Source organism: Budorcas taxicolor, chromosome 8 (assembly GCF_023091745.1).
Source record: "Budorcas taxicolor isolate Tak-1 chromosome 8, Takin1.1, whole genome shotgun sequence".
NCBI lineage: Eukaryota > Metazoa > Chordata > Mammalia > Artiodactyla > Bovidae > Budorcas > Budorcas taxicolor.
In genome coordinates, this window is record NC_068917.1 from 42451676 (window position 1) to 42475171 (window position 23496).

Consider the following 23496-nt stretch of genomic DNA (forward strand, 5'->3'; position numbering starts at 1 on the left):
GGCATACCTGGTTTAGGGGCTCAGGGATGCCGCGGTTCCTCTATCTGTGTCTCGGGCTCCTGCTGGTTCGAGTCTCCCGTGAGCTGAACGACATTAGCAGAGCCAGGAAATTGTGCGGCCGGCATCTACTGCATGAGATAGTAAAACTCTGTGGCGATGTTAGCTGGAGCCACGTTGAGAAGGAAAAGCCTTTCACACAGCTGCTTTCCCAGGCCTCAGAAAAGGTTGAAAGCTTCATTCCTGACCGGTCAGAAAGCTCCCAAACCACTTTTCCGGTCTGGAGGAGAGCGACAAACCCAGGTGAAAATCTAAACCAAAGGCTTATTTGTTCATCTTTGTACATTTCTTATTCTCGAATTCGCTCTGCCAGCGTTTGAACTTCAGGAAGTGGAATTTGTGCCTAATATACATACACAATCTCTGTGAAGCTTTTTTTTTTTTTTTTTAAATTTAACTTCGAGGAAAGAAATGCACACGTGTAAAGTCTACAAACCTGTATAAGACTGCTGGAGTTTTCCAACTTTCCCTTCTCGCAGTGCCCTTGTCACCTGGCAAACTCTGTTTTGTCCTTTAAAGCCTAATAGAGGTATCATCTTCCCCGGAAACTTGTGGCTCAGACAGTAAAGAATCTCCCGCGGTGCAGGAGCCGCAGGTTCAGTCCCTGAGTGGGGAATATCCCCTGGAGAAGGGCATGGCAACCCACTCCAATATTCTTGCCTGGAGAATTCCATGGACAGAGGAACCTAGTGGGCTACAGTCCATGGGGTTGCAAAGAGTCAGATAGGACTGAAGCTGCTTGGCACATACACACACAGGAATGTATGTTTTATATGAAATGCCCAGCAGAGGGCCAAGCATAGAGTATATGCTTAATGTATATTGAATTTATACAAAATGCTTTCAAGCAGTCTTTAGGAAGAACATTTTTTGTTTTAGATCCATTCTGTTTTTACATTTTTGTGGCTAATGCATTTTAGTCCCAATAGGTTTGCTGTTTTAAAACAAAGTGCACTTTATTTGTGGAGAAGGCAATGGCACCCTACTCCAGTACTCTTGCCTGGAAAATCCTATGGACGGAGGAGCCTGGTAGGCTGCAGTCCATGAGGTCGCTAAGAGTTGGATACATACGACTGAGCGACTTCACTTTCACTTTTCACTTTCATGCATTGGAGAAGGAAATGGCAACCCACTCCAGTGTTCTTGCCTGGAGAATCCCAGGGCCAGGGGAGCCTGGTGGGCTGCCGTCTATGGGGTCGCACAGAGTAGGACACAACTGACACAACTTAGCAGCAGCAGCAGCACTTTATTTGTAACAGTTGTCTAGAGAGTATAGTTTAAGTCACTGCCTTTTACAATAATTCAGTTATTCTGATTTGGGCAAATTTTGTGAAAGTCAAGATTCTGAAATTAAAGGAAGGAGTAGACTGTCACGTCAAAAGAGAGACCCTAATATAGATGAGTAAAACAAACTAAAACATTGCCTAGCACTTTATGAGCACTTACTTTTTTATTGTTTTGAAGTATAGTTGGTTTACAATATTAGTCTCTGTTGTACAGCTGGTAATTCAAAATTTCTATAGATTATATTACATTTAAGGTTATAAAATATTAGCTATATTCTGATTCTTTTTTAATGAATGAATAAAACCTATAAATTATTGATGCTACTGCTAAGTCAGTCGTGTCTGTGCTAAGTCAATCGCATCAGTCGTGTCCGACTCTGTGCGACCCCATAGACGACAGCCCACCAGGCTCCTTCGTCCCTGGGATTCTCCAGGCAAGAATACTGGAGTGGGTTGCCATTTCCTTCTCCATATTGATGCTAAGGGAATAAAAACTTTTTTTTTGAAGTATATGTTGATTTACAACATTGCATTAGTTTCAGATGTACAGCAAAGTGACTCTGAGTCCATTCATGTTGCTGCAAATGACATCATTTCATTCTTTTTTATGGATGAGTAATATTCCATTGCATATATATATATATATATCACATCTTCTTTACCCATTTGTCTCTCAATGGATGCTTAAGTTGCTTGGATGTAAATAATGCTGCTGTGAACATTGGAGTGCATGTATATTTTCAAATTAGATTGTTTTTCCAGATATATACCCAGGAGTTGGATTGTTGGAACATATGGTAATTCTATTTTTAATTTTTTAAGGACCCTCTATACTGTTCTTCAAATTGGTTGCACCAACTTACATTCCTACCAACAGCATAAGAAGATTCCGTTTTCTTCACACCCTCTCCGGCATTTATTATTTGTAGACTTTTTGATGATTGACATTCTGTGAGGCAATAGCTCATTGTGGTTTTGATTTTCATTTCTCTATTAGTGATGTTGAGCACATTTTCATATGCCCATTGGCCATCTGTGTATCTTCTTTGGAGAAATAGTTATTTAGTTCTGCCTAATTTTTGATTAATTTTTTAATTGAGCTATATGAGCTGTTTGTGTAATTTGGAAATTAAGTCCTTGTTGGTTGCATTATTTGAAAATATTTTCTCCCATTCTGTAGGTTGTCTTTTCATTTTGTTTATGGTTTCCTTTGCTCTGCAAAAGCTTATAAGTTCAATTAGAGCTCCTTTGCTTATTTTTGGTGTTATTTCTATTGCTTTGGGAGACGGACCTAAGAAACCATTGGTATGATTTATGTCAGAATATTTTGCCTATTCTCTCTACTAGTTTTATGGTGTTATGTGTTATACTTAAGTCTTTAAGCCATTTTTAGTTTATTTTTGTGTATAGTGTAAGGGAGTATTGTACCTTCATTGATTTACATGGGGCTATCCAGTCTGCCCATACCACTTCCTGAAGAGACTATCTTTTCTCTGCTGTATATTCTTGTCTCCCCTGTTGAAGATCAATTGACCATTGGTGTTGGGTTTATTTCTGGTCTCTCTATTCTGTTCTGTTGATCCATAAGTCTGTTTTTTTGTGTCAATACCACACTTTTTTGATAGCTATAGCTTTGTAGTATTGTCTGATGTCTGGAAGGGTTATGCCTTCAGCTTTGTTCTTTTTCTTTAGGATTGCTTTGTCTATTCTGGGTCTTTTGTGATTCCATATAAATTTGAGGACTATTTGTCTAGTTCTGTGAAAAATGTCATGGGTCATTTGGTAGGAATTGCATTAAATCTGTAGATTTCTTCAAACCCAAGAGCACAGGCTATCTTCTTATTGCTTTGAATCATCTTCAGTTTCCTTTATTAATGTTTTATAATTCTGAGGTTATAGGTCTTTCACCTCCTTGGTTAGGTTTATTCCTAGGTATTTTTAAAATGTGATTTTAAAAGGGATTTTTTTTTAACTTTCTGATAGTTCATTGTTAGTGTAAAGAAATGCAACAGATTTCTGTATATTAATATTGTAACCTGCTACCTTGCTGAATTTATCAGTTCTAGTAGTTTTTGTGTGGAGTCTTTAGGGTTTCTATGTAGAGTATCATGTAAAGACAGAAACAATAGAAAGCATCAGACTGAATCTTGATCATTTTCTATCATCAAAACCACCTACATATAAATTCATTTTATCCTGTTCCTGTAATGAAGGAAGTATCTCTCACCAAACTCTCAGTTGTACTTCAGTTTAGCTGATATTCACACTTTAATGTGTATATGAATCACCTCAGGAATGCTGTTAATATATAGATTCTGATTCAGTAGGTCTGGGGTGGAGACTGACTTTACTTTTTACAAGCTCCCGGGTAATGCCGACCCTGTTAGTTGGATAATGCTTTTTAGGTAGCAAGGGACTAGTTCAGTTTACTATTTCTTCATTATTCTTTTCTCTCACAAGTGCAAGGTGGACTTCCCCGTTTTACTTCATGCCTGGTGGGCATTCCTCTCACATCATATGTTGTGCTCTCATTACCTATGCCATAGGTATATGTAATTTTAATTAAAAATTTTACCTTCAGACATCCAAGCTTGAGTTTATGATTGAGAATGAGTTTGGAATCCTTTTTCTTGACCAAGCAACAATAAATCCCTGGTGACCCAGTGGCTAAGACTCCATGCTCCCACTGCCGGGGGCCTGGGTTCAAACCCTGGTCAGGGAACTAGACTTCACATGCCACAACTAAGACCTGGCACAGCCAAATAAATAAAATATTTTAAAATCAACTTTAAAACTTGTAGCTGGTTAATCACTCCTTTATTTCAGGTGTTATTCACAATACCCCAAAGGAGTAAATGTCATTAATTCAGTGAGAAGAGATCTGCAGTGAAACAAGATTTATATGAAATGGAAATATATCTGATCATATTTCAGGATTGTCATACACATTAAACATGTTACTATGGGAACTATATAAAGGACAGTTTGTAAAAGTGGAAATATGTGGCAGTGAAACCATGGTTTTTCTAAAATATATGGAAGAAGAAAATGAATTTAGGTTATCAATATGAATTTGTATTAGATTTTAAAGAATTCTTAATCTGTAAGGAAAGATAGAATGTAATCTATTAATTTCCAGTGACTAATTTATTAATAGAAGTTGAAGAGAGGCATGTATTTCCAAAAGAGAATTCCAACATAGAATATATAATTATGTCATTTCTTTTGCATGTGAATGTTGCTGAAAAGTTGATTAATTTTTATTTAGCTTATATAAGCAGAATATATTTCTGTGTTAGGTCAAATCAGTTATCAATAATTTTAATCTTCTGATAATTTCTTTGGGTCTGACACAGGAAATAACAGTTTGGTACACTGATATTCAAAAATGCCTTCTTCAGAGCTACTCAGACATAAGTTGAATTTGAGATTGTGCACTTCTTGTTAATGAATCCCAAATATATGGGCCATGTTGCCACAACCTATTTCAGAGTGTGGCAGCGTGAAACTAATGTCAGATTTCTAAATTCTGAGTATGGTGCTGCCTAACTCAGTGCTAGGTGAAATTATTGAAGTTTCATTACCAGTATTTCATAATCCATACCCCTATTCCAGTTAATAGGCTATACTCTCTTATTCCTGGTCTTCATCCATCTATTCTTATTTTTGACTAGTACATGAGAATTCCTATGTTCTTATATCCATGCCAAGAATTAAAATTATATATTTTTTAACATTTTTCAGTGTGATAGACATGAAATAAAATCTCATTTTTGTCTTAACTTGTTCTGGATTTGAGTACCTCATCATATGTGTATTAGCCTTTTGGCTTCCTTGTTTTTTTTGAAAACTTCCTATTTTTCAGAAGTTTTATTTCTATATTTTGCCCATTTTTGTCAAAGCTGTCATCTTCCAGTTAATTTGTAAGACTCATTCAAAATCTAGATACAGTAATAGTTATAAGTTTTAAATATTGCAAATATGTCCTCCTATTCTGTCATCTATCTACTGGTGTTTTTAGATAGAAAGTCTTAATTTTTATGCCATTAGACAAAAAGTATTTCACTTTATTGTTCATCCTTTTGAATGTGTTAGAGGTCCTTTTTTTGTTTCTCTATTTGTTTTATAGTTTTACTTTTCTCGTTAGGTCCTTAATTCTTCTGGGGCCCATTTTTAGTTCTGTTCTAGCTAGAAATACTATCTTAATTTTCTCAAAGTCTTACTTTTCTGTACACAAGGAAGTATTTTTCTGAATACCATCTACTGAACAGTCATTTTTTCCCACTGATTGTAGAGCCACTTTTATTGTTTATTAAGTTTTTCTGAGATTCTTATTTAACTGGTCTTTTTGTTTGGCTTTGTGTTATTACTACACTGTTTTAGCCAACGTTTTCATTCTCCTCTTTCACCTGCATCAAAAGACTCTTCAGTTCCTCTTTGCTTTCTGTCACTAGGGTGGTATGATCTGCATATCTGAGGTTATTGATATTTCTCCCAGCAATCTTGATTCCAGCTTGTGATTCATCCAGCCTGGCATTTCACATGATGTACTCCACATACAAGTTAAATAAGAAAGGTGACAGTATATAGCCTTGACATACTCCTTTCTCAATTTTGGACTAATATGTTGTTCCATGTCCAGTTCTAACTATTGTTTCTTGACCTGCATATAGGATTTTCAGGAGTCAGGTAAGATGGTCTGGTATTCCTATCTCTTTAAGAATTTTCCACAGTTTGTTGTGATCTACACAGTCAAAGGCTTTAGTATAGTCAGTGAGGCAGAAGTAGATGTTATTCTGGAATTCTCTTGCTTTTTCTGTGATCCAGTGGATGTTGGCAATTTGATCTCTGGTTCCTTTCACTTTTGTAAATCCAGCTTGTACATTTGGAAGTTCTCAGTTCACATATTGCTGAAGCCTGGCTTGGAGAATTTTGAGCATTACTTTACTAGCGTGTGAGATGAGTGCAATTGTGTGGTAGTTTGAGCATTCTTTGGCATTGCCTTTCTTTGGAATTGGAATGAAAACTGACCTTTTCAGTCCTGTAACCACTGCTGAGTTTTCCAAATTTGCTGGCATATTGAGTGAGGCACTTTAAGGGCGTCATCTTTTAGATTTGAAATAGCTCAGCTGGAATTCCATCACCTCCACTAACTTTGTTTGCTTCCTGAGGCCCACTTGAGTTCACACTCCAGGATGTCTGGCTCCAGGTGAGTGATCACACCATCATGGTTATCCAGGTCATTAAGACCTTTTTTATAGTTCTTTGTTTTTTTGCCATCTCTTAATCTCACCTGCTTCTGTTAGGTCCTTACCATTTCTGTCCTTTATTCCCATCTTTTTCATGAAATGTTCCCTTGATATCTCTAATTTTCTTCAAGAGATCTCTAGTCTTTCCCATTCTTCTGTTTTCCTCTATTTCTTTGCATTGTTGACTAAGAAGGCTTTCTTATCTCTCCCTGCTATTCTTTGGAACTCTGCATTCAGTTGGGTATATCTTTCCCTTTCTCCTTTACCTTTCACTTCTCATCTTTTCCCAGCTATTTGAAGGCCTTCTCAGACAACCACTTTGCCTTCTTGCATTTCTTTTTCTTGGGGATGATTTTGGCCTGTACAATGTTATGAACCTCCATCCATAATTCTTCAGGCATGCTGTCTATCAGATCTAATCCTTTGAATCTATTTGTCACTTCTACTGTATAATCATAAGAGATTGATTTAGGTTGTACCTGAATGGCCTAGTGGTTTTTCTTCCTTCAATTTAAGTCTGAATTTTGCAGTTCAGCTCATGATCTTAGCCACAATCAGCTCTAGGTCTTGTTTTTGCTAACTGTGTAGTGCTTCTCCATCTTCAGCTGCAAAGAATATAATCAATCCAATTTCGGTACTGACCATCTGGTGATGTCCATGTGTGGAGTCCTCTTTTATGTTGTTGGAAGAGGATGTTTGCAATGGCCAGTGCATTCTCTTGGCAAAACTCTGTTTTGGCCTTGCATTCTCAAGGCCAAACTTGCCTGTTACTCCAGGTATCTCTTGACTTCCTACTTTTGCATCCCAGTCTCCTATGATGAAAGGACATCTTTTTAAATGTGAATTCTAGAAGGTTTTGTAGGTTTTCATAGAACTGGTTGACCTCAGCTTCTTCAGCAGTTGGTTGGGGCATAGACTTGGATTACTGGGATGTTGAGTGGTTTGCCTTGGAAACCAACTGAGATCATTCTGTTGTTTTTGAGACTGCACCCAAGTACTGCATTTCAGACTCTTGTTCACTATGAGGGCTCCATTTCTTCCAAGGGATTCTTGCCCACAGTAGTAGATATAATAGTTATCTGAATTAAGTTTGTCCATTCCAGTCCATTTTAGCTCACTGATTCCCAAAATGTCGATGTTCACTCTTGCCATTTCCTGTTTGACCACGTCCACTTTACCTTGATTCATGGACCTAACATCCCAGGTTTCTATGCAATATTGTTCTTTAAAGTATCAGACTTTACTTTCACCACCATACGCATCCACAACTGCATGTTGTTTCCATTTTGGCTCAGCCTTTTCATTCTTTCTGGAGTTATTTCTCCCCTCTTCTCCAGTAGCATATTGGACACTTGGGGGGTTCATCCTTCAGTTTCATATCTTTTTGCCTTTTCATACTGTTCATGGGGTTCTCAGTGCAAGAATACTGGTTTCCCATTCCCTTCTCCAGTGGACTACATTTTATCAGAACTCTCCACCTTGACCTGTCCGTCTTGGATGGCCCTGCACAGCATGGCTCATAGTTTCATTGAGTTAGACAAGGCTGTGATCCATTTGATCATTTTGGTTAGTTTTCTGTGATTGTGGTTTTCATTCTGGTGGCTGTGGGACTGAAGTTCTCATTTCATCTGTCTGCCCTCTCATGGATGAGTCTAAGAGGCTTGTGCAAGCTTTCTGATGGGAAGGCCTGCTGTGGGGAAAACTGGGTCTTGCTCTGGTGGGCGGGGCCATCCTCAGTAAATCTTTAGTCCAATTTTCTGCTGATTGGTGGGGCTATGCTCCCTCCCTGTAGTTTGGCCTGAAGCTCCCAGTCCTGGAGTCTGCAGGTGCTATAGTAGGACTAATGGCGACCTGCTGCAGTAGGAGGATGAGCATGCTGTGCCTCCCAGGACTACTGCTGCCAGTGGCCCCGGGCCCTGCCGCAGGCCAGTCGGCCCATGTCTCCACCAGAGACTCCCAAACATTCAGAGGCAAGTCTTGCTCATGTCTCTTGTGGGGTCACTGCTCCTTTCTCCTGGGTCCTGGTACACACAAAGTTTTTTTTGTGCCCTCCAAGAGTGTCTGTTTCCCCAGTTTGGTGGAAGTTCTATAATCAAATCCCACAGATCTTAAAAGTCAGATGCGCTAGGATTCTTTCCCTTTGCCAGATCCCCAGGTTGGGAAGTCTGATGTGGGGCCTAGAACCTTGGCATCAGTGTGAGAACTTCTTTGGTATAGTTGTTCTCCAGTTTGTGGGTCACCCACCTGGCGGCTCTATGATAGGGCTAATGGTGACCTCCTCCAGGAGGACCCAGGTCACACACTGTGCCTCCCAGGACTGCTGCTGCCAGTGCCCGTCCCTGCGGCCGGCCATTGCTGACCCACGCCTCTGCAGGAGACCTTCAAACCCACACAGGCAGTTCTGGCTCAGTCTCTTGTGGGGGTCACTGCTCCTTTCCCCTTTTCTATTTATACTTACTCTCTTTGTGATCTGATCCAGTCTTATGGCTCAAAAAATTATCTGTATACCTGACTCTTAACTTTCTTCAAGCAAAATTTTTTCTTCCATTCTGATAAGCATGAGGTGATATCTCACAGTGGTTTTGATTTGCATTTCCTTGATGATTAGTGATGTTGACCATCTGCATTTCCTTTCTGAAAAAAAATGTTCGTTTCTTCTGCACTCTTTTTAATTGGGTTGTTATTTTTATTGTTGCTGTTTTTTGATGTTGAGTTGTATGAACCTCCATTGTATCTGTATGTAGTCCTTTTTTCCCTAGTGTATTTTGTTCATTTTCATTTTTTTTTCTTGATTAGTCTGGCTAAAGTTCGGTTTTATTAATCCTTTAAAAGAATCAATGTTTGGTTTTCTAAACCTTTATATTTTGTTTCTATATTTCACTTATTTCTTTCCTTACTTATTTGGGTTATCTCTGTTGCTCCTTTTCAAATTCATTGATTTGAACACTCATTTTTAATCTTTCTAATTTTCTCATGAATACAGTTTGTTTCCATTTAAGTCCCTTTCTCAATTTGACATTCATGAAAAAGGTTCCTTCTTATTGTCTGCCTTTTCTTCTCTTTTTGTGACAGATGGGGCACGTATCATCTAGGAAGCCCTTTCTTCAATCTGCCTAAAAAAAAAAAAAAAAAAAGAGCTGCAAGTCACTCAGTTATGTCCGACTGTGAACCCATGGAGTGTAGCCCACCAGGCTCCTCTGTCTATGGAATTCTCCAGGCAAGAATATTGGAGTGGGTAGCTGTTCCCTTCTCCAGGGGATCTTCCTGACCCAGGGATGGAACGTGGGTCTCCTGTATACCAGGGAAGCCCCTGCCTAGACAACCTAATTTACTTTTCCCCTTCAGTGTACTCTGTTCATTGTGACATACTTTATTGATCACGTATTTATCCATCTTAGATGACATTATTCTTTTGCTACTTTAGAAGAGATTAATATTTATCCTAAAGGTTTACTATTCCACATTTCGTCGTAAGCATTTTTTAAATCAAAGTTGTTATATTCTAATAGGACTCTTAACTTCAAGAGGCAGAAGTTCTCTTAAATATCCTCAAGAAAAAAAACTGAGGATAATTATTATAGAAAGAGGATCTGTAAATGGACCTAGAAAGGCTCTGGAAAGCCTAAGGAATCATGTCAATGCCTAAAAATCATCTTTCTCTGAATCTTTCCTAATAACTTTAGCTTTCATGATAAGCTTCATAGTATCCTTTCAGTTTTGTTTCTAACTCATCTTGTTCTCATTACTTCTCAGTTCTGATTTCAACAAGTGAAGTGAAGTCCCTCAGTCGTGTCTGACTCTTTGCGATCACGACTGTAGCCCACCATGCTCCTCCATCCATGGGATTTTCCAGGCAAGAATACTGGAGTGGGTTGCCCTTTCCTTCTACAGGGTATCTTCCCAACTCAGGTCTCCTGCATTGCAGGCAGACACTTTACCATCTGAGCCACCAGGGAAACCCAATTTCAACAAGAGGAAATCTTATTGAGCAAACTTATTTTTCACAGGGCATGGATTGCTGGCCACTGTGGTAGATGGTTTCTTTGGGGTCAGTTGCCAACCTCCTCTGTTTCTTTGGGGTCAGGTGCCAACCTCCTGTCTTTCAACTGTGGGTATAGAATGGAGTCACATGGTTCAGAACATGACTGCCTAAGGGCTGACTCAACAGCAGTGGCTAGAGGCAATATATCCCTCAAAAGGAACTATAGATGGGCAAGGGCAATGATGGAAATTCAACAAGCCTTCAATTAATTACCTTCTGGTGTTATTTTAATTTCTTACAAGTAATATTGAGTAAGAACAGTGTAACATTAACAATTCACTGAGCATATCACACTTCTCCATTTCTTTATATTTCAACAGAATGGCTTCTACTAACCACTTAGTTATAAAATATGCATAAAATCAAGTAACTCAATTACAAATGGGCAAAAATTTGAATATACATTTCTACAAGGAGGATATACAGTAAGGACATGAAAAATGCTCAACATCATTAGTTGCAAGGTCATTACACATCAAAACTATAATGGGATTCCACTTCACATCCGTTAGGATGGCTATCATCAAAAAATGGAAAATATAAAATGTTGGTCAAGATGTATAGCAGTTGGAAGCCTAGTATATCAGTGGTGGGATTGTAAAATGGTGTAGCCACTGTGGAAAACTGGCAGTTCCTAAAAAAAGGTAAACAAATTTACCATACGATCCAGCAGTTCTACTCCTAGGTATATACCTAAGAGAATTGAAAATGTGTTCACACAAAAACATGTATGTGGATGTTCTGAGCAGTGTTATTCTTAATAGTCAAAAAGTAGAAAGAACCCACCTATTCATCAACTGATAAACAGGTAAATAAAATGTGATATATCCATACAATGGAAAATTATTCAGCCATAAAAAGAATAAAGTACTGGCAGACATGCTGCAACATGATTGAACCTCGAAAATATGCTCAGTGAAAAAAACAGACACAAATGACCGTATATGGTTATGTTTTAGGCAGATCTATAGAAATATAAAGTAGATTAGTAGGTACCAGGGGCTGAAAGAAGAGGAAAATGAGAGTGACTCCTAATGGGGGGAGGTTTCTTTTGGGGATGATAGAAATGTTCTGGAATTAGGTAGTGGTGATGTTTGTGCAACCTTGTGAATATACTAATTGTATACTTTAAAATGCTTAATTTTATGGCATATGAATTATAGCTCAAAAAAATGTTTTCTGAATGAAAGTGTGCAAAGGTTTCTAGGCCTTTTTACAGGAAAACATTACAACTGTTTTAGTTTAAAATATACATTGCTTTTGAATAACCATTTTACTAGTTAAAATGTGATTACTTGTGTTTCAGAATTAGCTGGCTTTAGTGTTACAGCATTATGATTAAATTTTCAGCTAAAGGAAGATTTTAATAGGATTTATTTCTTGTCTCTCAACAGTCCCTACTTCTGCCTCTCAGGAAGAAGCAATAAACAATATGAAGGTGCAGTCACTGCCTGAGTATCAGTATAAAAAGGCCAGCTTGCCTTTTAAGACAAGACAGGAGGACTCTTCCTCATCACAAGATATCAGTCCATATATTCATGAGATTATAGAATTTCAGAAGAAAAATACAAACAAAATCAAAACCTTAAGCAATTTGTTTTGGGGGAATCATCCCCAAAGAAAACGCAGAGGATACTCAGAAAAATGTTGTCAGAAGGGATGTACAAAAGAAGAACTTATTATTGCATGCCTTCCATATATTGATTATGAAAACTTAAGGAAGCATCAGCAGTTGTGACTGAGATATACTAACCATCATGAGACTTACACTAACTTAATAAAAAGCTTAATATATTTTACTTATTATTTTTTTGGTGATTGTCCTTGTAGTTTCTCTGCTGTGACCAACATCTGGATTTGTAAGCACTTAACAATACTTTCGGAGAAGGCGATGGGCACCCCACTCTAGTGCTCTTGCCTGGAAACTCCCATGGACGGAGGAGCCTGGTGGGCTGCAGTCCATGGGGTTGCAAACAGTCAGATACGACTGAGCGACTTCACTTTCACTTTTCACTTTCATGCATTGGAGAAGGAACTGGCAACCCACTCCAGTGTTGTTGCCTGGAAAATCCCAGGGACGGGGGAGCCTGGTGGGCTGCTGTCCATGGGGTCGCACAGAGTGGGACACAACTGAAACAACTTAGCAGCAGCAATACTTTGTGGTGGTCATACGACTTAGTATTCTCTTTGGTGTTCTATTTTTCTATATTTTTATATTTGAAGATATTACTGGAGGTGGCATGATTTATGCAGACATCTAAGGATTACCTGCTGCTTATTATTTATGGTTTTGAAACAAGTAGCATTTAAATGGATTATGGAATGTTCTGCATTCCATGTGTATGATATACTGACTGGTGCCCATTACTATTAGGCTCACTCTAGTATGCCAATACATCTGTCCTACTGACTTAAAATAGCTAACCAACTACCCCTAGTAGCTCTCACACATTTTTAGTAGGTACAGTTTTAATTCTTTGTATAGTAACTGGTAAGTCTTTTCACAGCTTCTATTGAGGACATAGTTCAGTGACTTTCTTGAGGTTGTAATCTCTCTCCAAGATCCCCTGTCTTTGCTTTGAAGGTACTGATACAATGTGAAGTCTTATTCAGGCTTGGTCAGAATAGAGTGCATTGTCGGTATCACCTGGGAACATGTTAGAAATGCAGTTCTAAGGTCCTCTCCCAGACCTACTGAATTAGAACTCTGGGTATGGGGCTCTTTGGTCTGCATTTTTACAGGCCTTCTGAGTCATTCTGAAGTAGGTTAAAGGTTGACAATCACTGTTAACATTCACAGTATGAATGTTGTAGAAATTCTATTTATGTACTTGCATGTCTTAACTCAATATAGGTAAGTTTTTGGTTGTTTTTCCACTTTATGTCCATATGAGAAAATCTTTTAATGCCACAAATTAGAGCAAAGCTTATACAAAGAACCCAAAGTGAAATTCCTATTTTCTGCCATTAATTAGGGGGTATCATTTGAAATGTTATTCTAGTTTCTTTCCCAAATATGCACTATAATGTTCTTTTCAATTAAAATTTTAAATTCCTATTTGGCTCTGTTATTTTTTAGAACCAAAGCTCTTTTCCACGTGTATCTGTTATATTCACTTACAGTGCATTAATAGATACAATTTTTTTTAACCAGTTCCAGGGTACAGCATTCACTTTAATGTTTTTAAGTATAGTCACTTGTTTTGATACAAAATGATAGATTATATCTTATCACGGCTGAGTGATAGAGTAAGTTGGCTGGGTGTTTGATGAAACTCCTCCATTGAGAGTTGCCTTGTAAGCCAAAATACAGTGATACACTTGAACTAGTTTGAAGAAGTATGGGTCTGTACTTGTAGTTTAAGAATAAAAATGGAGTTTTACTAGCTTCCTAATATATATATATCCAAAGTGTCAATTAGAAAATTATGAGATTTACCAAGTATGTTATCTGCCTAGCTATATACTTATCTACATACTTTAATAATTTTTATGCTAGGGTATATTTAATTAGCTTCTTAGCTTAGTGCCTGTCTCTTAATATCTGTAATTGTATTAACAATGATTTTGTTAATTTAGATAGAACACTTATATTTTCCTTACGGACTCCTTAGGGCAATCCTGAAGTAGGAAAAAAATGAATGAAAGCTGAGGTACCTTATTATGCAGCCTCTTGAGGCTCCTTCATGTTGTTACTTGCTAGTTAGGGGTAGAGCTGGATCAAGATTTTAGTTCTAGCATCTTGTTCAATGTTCCTGATGTCAAGATCATGAGCAGAAATTATCCATATGTTTTGTCTGGAGTTCATTTATTTGGCCCCTACTTTGTTTTGTTTGCATCTGTGTTGGTTAATAATTGCCCCATTTCTGCACACTTGGTAAGAATGTATATTTTGCTATATGTATAAGCTGCTGTTTGTGGAGTAGTTTATAAATGTCAGTTAGTTGAAGTTGGTTGATTGTGTTGCTCTCAGAGTTCTGTATCTTTACTGATCTTGCTGTTTTTTCTGTCAATTAGAGAAAAGTACTGAAATATCTATAATTTTACACTTGTCTATTTGTTCTTTTAGCTCATTTATTTATGCTTCATGCATTTAAAAATTACTGTGCGCATGTTGTATCTATCGTCTACTGAATTAATAGTTCCATTATTGTGTCTCCCTTTATCACTGGTAATATTCCTGATACTAATATAGCAACTTCAGCTTTCTTATGATTAGTGTTTCCATCATATATTATTTTTTACCTTTTTATTCTTAACCTCTTTTCATCTTTATATTTAAATTGGTTCCTTGTAAACAGCATGTAGTTGGTTCTTGCTTTTTCATTGAGTTTGACAATATATGCCTTTTATTTGGAAGTTTAGATCATTGATTAATGTAATTATCAATATGGTATGGATTTAATTATCCATATGGTTTGGATTTAAATCTATACTTCTGCTATTATCCTATGTGATTTCTGTTCTTTTTTCTCCTTGCATTCTGTTGGGTTGAAACCTTTTAAAATTTCATTTTATCTTGTTGGTTACTTTGCTGTTTCTTAAAATTTGATACAATATACATCTTTATTACAGATTCCTTCAAATATTTTATCACTTCACATGCAGTTTAAGGCCTTGTCAACACAATACTTCTATTTACCCCTCCTGTCTTTTCTGCTATTTGTGTTTATATATTTAATTTCTATATGTTATAAACTATACATTTTTATTACTTTAACTTCTGTTATAAGCTATACATTTTTATTATTTTATTTTCAAGTTTTTTTAATTCATACAGTTTTAATGAGATTATTGCTACTGCATAATTTTCAACTGATTTTTATGTTAAACCAGTGTCATGTAGCTGTCAAAACCATGTAGTCCAATTTAAGTTCAGCTTCTTAAAATTAGCCACTTCTGATTGTTTTCATAAAGTCTTTCTACACTACAAACTCATATCAGCACGAATTGTAAACATACTTGCATCAGTGCAAACATTTCTCAGGTCCGCTCTGTTAAAGCTCTCTGAAAGCTTCACGAGTACTTCTAAATAACCTATTTTATCATGGTACCTTCATAGATTTTCAGTATATCTAATATTGCTTATAAATATATATATATATATATATATATTTAATTTACCTGGAGACAGCAAAACAGGATTCACTGTGCTTGTCTGTACCCATGATCATTTTAACTCTATGCAGAGTATCATACCCATCCATTTGAGTAACTCCATTAAAGTCCTCTGAACCTATCAATCAGGTGAAGTACTTTCAGAAAGCTAATACTCACAATGACATCTGTTTTCTTCATAAAAATGATGCATGGCTGATAATCTCTGGCATACTGACACAGTTCTCTGATCAAATGAGCACTTTCACCATGTACTTGTCTATAGCAGAGCTAGATACATTTAGGAAATTGTAGTCCAGCTGGCTAATGGCTCTTGCTATTAGTGTTTTTCCTGTAACTGGCTATTCGTACAACAGCCTTTTAGCCATACTACCATTACACTGGAATAATTCTAGGTTTGTAGGAGGTAGTTCTTTCACCTCTGTCAAGTTGATAATCTGTTCTGATAACAGCCCAGTCTCAGAAAAAAAGAAGTATTACCTGTGTCCTTATGAAACATGCTATAAAACAGTGAATCTTGGCAAATGTGTATTCATATCCAAGGCAGCTTTTGTTCCTGGCTTCAATTTACTTTTTTCAGGCTACAAGGACAACTCAAAACATACCTTGATCCATTTATACCTTTAACAGTGAATTTTTGAATCAATATCTTAAGTACTTTACCCACAATCTTTCTACATTTGGGTGACTCGAAGTCCTTCAGATCATTTTCAGACTTCTCATTACTGATTGGTGGTGGTGGTGGTGGTGGTGTAGTCACCAAGTTGTGTCTGACTCTTGTGACCCCAAGGACTGTAGCCTGCCAGGTCCCTCTGTCCATGGGATTCTCCAGGCAAGAATATGGGAGTGGGTTGCCATTTCCTTCTCTAGGGGATCTTCCAGACCCAGGGATCAAACCCAGGTCTCCTGCACTGCAAGCAGATTCTTTCCCAAGTAACTGCGAGGGAAGCATACTGATTGGTAGGGTCTTTTCATTGTTTCCTTAACGGTTTAAGACAGCTATTGTCTTGTGTTCCAGCACTTTCCTGCGCGTGATAGTCTTGAAGTTTATTATCTCTGTGGTCTACTGTGATGAGATGCCATCACTCATAAGGAATGCCAAGAATGGCTGGGCCAATGAGGTGGGGAACAAGGTGGGATGAAGAGCGGAGCAGCACTGGAAGGTGGGGGCCAGATGATCCTGCCCCTTTCAGTTTTGTATTCTCCCTCACATTCATCATCTATCAGTCTTTATTCCTTTATTGTCGAATCAAGTTACCATGTGGTACATAACTGTGTCTGATTATCTTCCTTCATTACAAATAGCTGAGAAAAGAGAAGTGAAAGGCAAACAAGAAAGGGAAACATATACTCAACTGAATGCAGAGTTCCAGAGAATAGCATGGAGAGATAAAGCCTTCTTAAGTGAACAATGCAAGAAAACAGAGGAAAATAATAGACTGGGAAAGACTAGAGACCACTTCAAGAAAACTAGAGATACCAAGCGAATATTTCATACAAAGATACAATAAAGGACAGAAATGGCAAGGACCTAACAAAAGCAGAAGAGATTAAGAAGAGGTGGCAAGACTACACAAGAACTGTACAAAAAAAAAAAAAAAAAAAGATCTTAGTGACCCAGATGATAGTGTGGTCACTCACCTAGAGCCAGACATCCTGGGGCGTGAAGTCAAGTGGGCCTTAAAAAAAAAGCACTAAAAACAAAGCTAGTGGAGATGATGGAATTCCAGCTGAGCTATTTCAAATCCTAAAAGATGATACTGTTATTTGGAAAACTCAGCAGTCGCCACAGGACTGGAAAAGGTCAGTTTTCATTCCAATCCCAAAGAAAGGCAATGCCAAAGAAAGTTCAAATTACTGTACAATTGTACTCATTTCACACGCTAGCAAATTAATGCTCAAAATTCTTCAAGCTAGGCTTCAGCAGTATGTGAACCAAGCACTTCCAGATGTACAAGCTGGATTTACAAAAGGGAGAGGAACCAGAGATCAAATTGCCAACATCTGTTGGATCATAGAAAAAGCAAGAGAATTCCAGGAAAAAACATCTACTTCAGCTTCACTGACTATGCTAAAGCTTTTGACTGTGTGGATCACAACAAACTGGAAAATTCTTAAAGAGATGGGAATACCAGACCACTTTACCTGTCTCCTAAGAAACCTGTATGCAGGTCAAGAAGCAAATCAGAATCAGACATGGAACAACGGACTGGTTCAAAGTTGGGAAAGGAGTACATCAAGGCAGTATATCATCACACTTATTTAATTTATATGCACAGTTCATCATGTGAAATGCCAGGCTGGATGAATCATGAGCTGGAATCAAGGTTACTGGGACAGAAAACAACCTCAGATATGCAGATACTACCACCCTAATGGCAGCAAACAAAGAGGAACTAAAAAGCCTCTTGATGAAGTTGAAAGAGAAGAGAGAAAAAACTGGCTTTAAAACTCAATGTTCAACAAACTAAGGTCATGACATCCGGTCTCATCACTTCATAGCAAATAGATGGTGATAAAGTGGCAACAGTGGCAGATTTTACTTTCTCAGGCTCCAAAATCACTGCGGATGGTGATTGCAGCCATGAAATTAAAAGACGCTTGCTCCTTGGAAGAAAAGCTATGACAAACTTAGAATATTAAAAAGCAGAAACATCACTTGGCCGACAAAGGTCCGGATAGACAGAGCTATGGTTTTTCCAGTAGGCATGTACAGGTATAAGAGTTGGACCATAAAGAAGGCTTGGCCCAAAGAATTTCTGCTTTTGAATTGTGGTGTTGGAGAAGACTCTTGAGATTTCCTTGGACAGTAAGGCGATCAAACCAGTCAATCCGAAAGGAAATCAACCTTGATTATTCATTGGAAGCACTGATGCTAAAGCTGCAATACTTTAGCCACCTGATGCGAAGAGCAGACTCATTGGAAAAGACCCTGATGCTGGGAAAGACTGAAAGCAAAAGAGAAAGGGGTGGTAGAGGATGAGATTGTTAGATAGCATCACTGACTCTATGAACATGAGTTTGAGCAAACTCTGGAGATAGTGAAGGACAGGGAAGCCTGGTGTGTTGCAGTCCATGGGGTTGCAAAGAGTCAGACATGACTTAGCAAGTGAACATTATTTCTTGAAGTAAAAATAATGATGAATTCTCTTGTTTTCCTTACCCTACTGGACTGCTCTTTGTCTTTTCTTGCTCAGTCTTCATCCTCAATCTAACCTTTAAATGTTAAGATTGTCTCAGGTCCTGATTCTCTACTTGCTGTTTTTATCTAACACTTCCATAGTTAGCTTAACTATATCCATTATTTTAAATGACTACCTGTGTAACATTTCTGGGTTTTCCTTCTACTTCGATATCTATTAGGCATCTCAGATTTAACATCTCCAAAGTGGAATTCTGGTTTAAACTCCTTCTATCTAGTTGCTTTGTTCTTCTCTTATCCTTTCCATCCAAACCACAATAGCATACTGACTTCTTTCCATTTCTGTCCCCATCTCTCTAGTCCAAGATGCAACATACTTTGAGGGAATGAATGGTGGTTAAACCAGTTAGGCAGTGTTTCCAGCACTGGAGCCTACAGGATGTTATCTTGGTACTATAGACCCAAGCAAAATACTTGTCTCCCCCAAGAGTTCTGGTAGATGAACATTCCCTGATATTTCCAACACCAGTTTTTATTACCCCAGGGAGAGTCACAGCCGTCCCTGCTTTCCCAGACCACTGCTGAACAACAGATCAGCAGGTAAGTCTGGCCTAGGCACCTATGAAGTCACTTCTTTTGCCCTGAGTTCTGGTGAACGTGAAACCTTGTGTTCGCCCTCCTGGCAGCTGCTACACCTGCTCCTTCCTATTCAGCTCACAGTCATATTGTACCTTCCCAAGCTTTTTTTTTTTTTTCTTTAAGTTCATTTACTTTTCAACTTTCTCTCATCATCTAGCAAAAGGCATTATCATCACTTACGTTGTTCTTTCTACAAAGACTTATTTTCTACATTTTATCAAACTGTTGTGCACTTTTAGGGTATTTTTTTTTACTGAGGGACAGAAAGTGACAGTCCAACTAAAAATATGTTCAAATAATTTTCACTGGAAACTGAAATGATTTTCTCATCTTGCCATCTGAGAAATCTAATCATGGATCACTGAAGAAAGCGTATCTAGTTTATGGCTGCTTTATATGTATGCTGCCAAAGCTGTGAAAGGCAGCATAGTGAAGCGATCATAAACTCAGGCAAACTCTTAGAGTCAGACTGCCTAAATTCAAACTCTACCATCCCTTCTTTCTCCACTTTCTAAATTTATTGTATCTTGCTAAATGTCAGTGTCTACATATTTAAAGCAAGAAAAACAATGGTATCTACCTCATAGAGTTGTGTAGATAAAATGAGATAACTATCTAAGAGGATACTGGACGTGAAATGAAGTGTTAGTTGCTCAGTTGTGTCAGACTCTGCATCCTCATGGACTGTAGCCTGCTAGGCTCCTCCATCCATGGAATTCTCCAGGTAAGAATACTTGAGTGGGTAGCCATTTCCTTCTCCAGGGGATCTTCCCAATCCAGGGATTGAACCTGGGTCTCCTGCATTACAGGCAGATTCTTTACCCTCTGAGCCACCAGGGAAGCCCTACCTGTACCCTAAATACAGTCTACAGATTTAATGTAATGCCATTCAAAATCCTCATTTTTTTCCCAGAAATAGAAAACCCATTCTAAACCTCATATGCAGTTTCAAGGGACACCAAATAGCCAAAACAATTTGTACAAAGAACAACAAAATTGGAAGCCTCACACTTCATGACTGCAAAACTTACAATAAAAGCTACAGTAATCAGAACAGTGTGATACTGGCATAAAGACAAACATATAAACTAATAGCATATAACAGAGAACTCAGAAATACACTCTAATGTATACAGTCAAACACGTTTCAACAAAGGTATCCCAAAGTCATTCGGTAGAAGAAAGATACCCTTTTCAAGAAGTGGTGCTGGAAAAACTAGAAATCTACACGCAAAAAATAAATATAGATAGATAGATAGATAGATAAATACTTTGAACATATAGAAAAATTATGGACCAAAGACCTAAATGTTAAGAGTTAAAGGTATAAAACATGTACCCCAATGTTCATCACAGCACTGTTTATAATAGCCAGGACATGGAAACCACCTAGATGTCCATCAGCAGATGAATGGGTAAGAAAGCTGTGATACATATACACAATGGAGTATTACTCAGCCATTAAAAATACATTTGAATCAGTTCTAATGAGATGGATGAAACTGGAGCCGATTATACAGAGTGAAGTAAGCCAGAAAGAAAAACACCAATACAGTATACTAACACATATATATGGAATTTAGAAAGATGGCAATCATGACCCTGCACGCAAGACAGCAAAAAGACACAGATGTGTAGAGCGGACTTTTGGACTCTGAGGGAGAGGGAGAGGGTGGGATGATTTGGGAGAATGACATTGAAACATGTATACTATCATGTAAGAAACGAATCGCCAGTCTATGTTCGATGCAGCTTGGGGCTAGTGCACGGGGATGATCCAGAGAGATGATATGGGGTGGGAGGTGGGAGGGGGCTTCATGTTTGGGAACTCATGTACACCCATGGTGGATTCATGTCAATGTATGGCAAAACCAATACAGTATTGTAAAGTAAAATAAAGTAAAAAAAAAAAACTTATGAAGTTTTTTCCCAGTGTTTTCTTCTGACGATGGATTTGGCAATGATTTCTGGAATATGACACTGAAAGTAAAAGTAAATAAACTGGAAAATATCAAAATTTTTAACTTTTGTGCATAAGATACAATGAACAGAATAAAATGGCAATCCACAGAATGGGAATAATATCTAAAATTAAATATGTGATAAGGGGTTAATATCCAGAATATTGAAAGAACTTCTACAACTAAAAAAATGAACCCAATCTTAAAATGGACAAAGGACTTAAATAGACATTTCTCCAAATATAAACAAGTGACCAATAAAATTACATATTAAAAGATACTTAAGATCATGAGGTAGATAAAACTGGAGCCTATTATACCGAGTGATATAAGTCAGGAAGAAAAACAATACCTTATATTAATGCATATATATGGAATTTAGAAAGATGGTAATGATGACCTTATATGCAAGACAGCAGGAGACACAGATGTAAAGAACAGACTTTTGGACTCTATGGGAGAAGGCAAGCGTAGGAAGATTTGAGAGAACAGCATTAAAACATGTATCTTACCATATATGAGACAGATGACCAGTCCAAGTTCAATGCATGTAACAGGGCACTCAATGCCAGTGCATTGGGACAACCCAGAGGGATGGGCTGGGGAGGAGGTGGGAGGGGGGTTGAGGACAGGGGGACACATGTACACCCGTGGCTGACTCATGCCAATGTATGGCAAAAACTGCCAGAATATTGTAAAGTAATTGGCCTCCAATTAAAATAAATCATTTAGAAAAGATCATTAGTCACTAGTGAAATGCAAATGAAAACCACATTAAATAACATCACAACCATTACAATGGATATCACAGAATGTAGAAAGCTGTAGCATTTTTCAAAGATGAATGCTTTGACTTCTAGGTAAATTTCATAGAATAGATATGATCTTCATTTGGTGGTGTTAGTTTCTTTACTATTTCCGTGTAGAAATTGTTTTTCAATATTTTATTTTTACTATTTATTTTGGCTGTTCAGTTCAGTCGCTCAGTCTTGCCCAACTCTTTGCAACCCCATGAACTGCAGCATACCAGGCTTCCCTGTCCACCACCAACTCCTGGAGCTTACTCAAACTCATGTCCATCAAACTGATGCCATCCAACCATCTCATCCTCTGTCATCCCCTTCCCTTCCCACCTTCAATTTTTCCCAGCATCAGGGTATTTCCAGTGAGTCAGTTCTTTGCATCATGTGGCCAAAGAATTGGAGTTTCAGCTTCAGCATCAGTCCTTCCAATGAATATTCAGGACTAATCTCCTTTAGGATGGACTGATTGGATCTCCTTGCAGTCCAAGGGACTCTCAAGCGTCTTCTCCAACATCATAGTTCAAAAGCATCAATTCTTTGGTGCTCAGCTTTCTTTATGGTCCAACTCTCACATCCATACATGACTACTGGAAAAACCATAGCTTTGACTAGACAGACCTTTGTTGGCAAAGTAATGTCTCTGCTTTTTAATATGCTGTCTAGGCCAGTCATAGCTTTTCTTCCAAGCAGCAAGCATCTTTTAATTTCATGGCTGTAGTCACCATCTGCAGTGATTTTGGAGCCTAAGAAAATAATGTCACTGTTTCCATTGTTTCCCCATCTATTTGCCATGAAGTGATGGGACCAGATGCCATGATCTTAGTTTTCTGAATGTTGAGTTTTTTTAAATTTTGGCTGTACCGGGTCTTAGTTGCAGTACGTGAGATCTTTGGTCTCTCTTGGGACATGCGGAATCATTTAGTTGTGGCCTGTAGGATCTTTGTTGTGACCTGAGAACTCATTTGCAGCCTGTGGGATCTAGTTTCCTGACTATGGAGCACCCTAGCTCCCCTGCATTGGGAGCAGAGAGTCTTAGCCACTGGAGCACCAGGGAAGTCCCTATTCTGCCTTTAATATACAGTAATATGACATGGTTTTAATATCTGTTATTATCTCCTTTTATGATCAAGAAGAAAAACTGCTAATACACTGCATATCATTAAGATACCCTAAGTTTTTTGAGACAATTATATATTAAC

The 23496-nt window shown here is 37.9% G+C and overlaps 1 protein-coding gene and 1 pseudogene across 1 annotated transcript; one reads left to right on the plus strand and one right to left on the minus strand.

Moving 5' to 3' along the window:
- Positions 1-26: 26 nt before the first annotated feature.
- On the plus strand, positions 27-12372 carry INSL6 (insulin like 6). Its single transcript, XM_052645093.1, has 2 exons — positions 27-300; positions 12029-12372. The coding sequence occupies exons 1-2, from the start codon at positions 27-29 to the stop codon at positions 12370-12372; spliced, it is 618 nt and encodes a 205-aa protein (XP_052501053.1).
- A 3151-nt stretch (positions 12373-15523) lies between these two features.
- Positions 15524-18956, minus strand: LOC128052051 (26S proteasome regulatory subunit 10B-like; annotated as a pseudogene).
- Positions 18957-23496: the final 4540 nt, after the last annotated feature.

Bases quoted from the DNA above. Each gene is read 5' to 3' on its own strand.
- INSL6 (XM_052645093.1), top strand. From the start codon at position 27: ATGCCGCGGTTCCTCTATCTGTGTCTCGGGCTCCTGCTGGTTCGAGTC. The intron at 301-12,028 runs GTGAAAATCTAA...GTCTCTCAACAG, and splicing joins GAGGAGAGCGACAAACCCAG to TCCCTACTTCTGCCTCTCAG.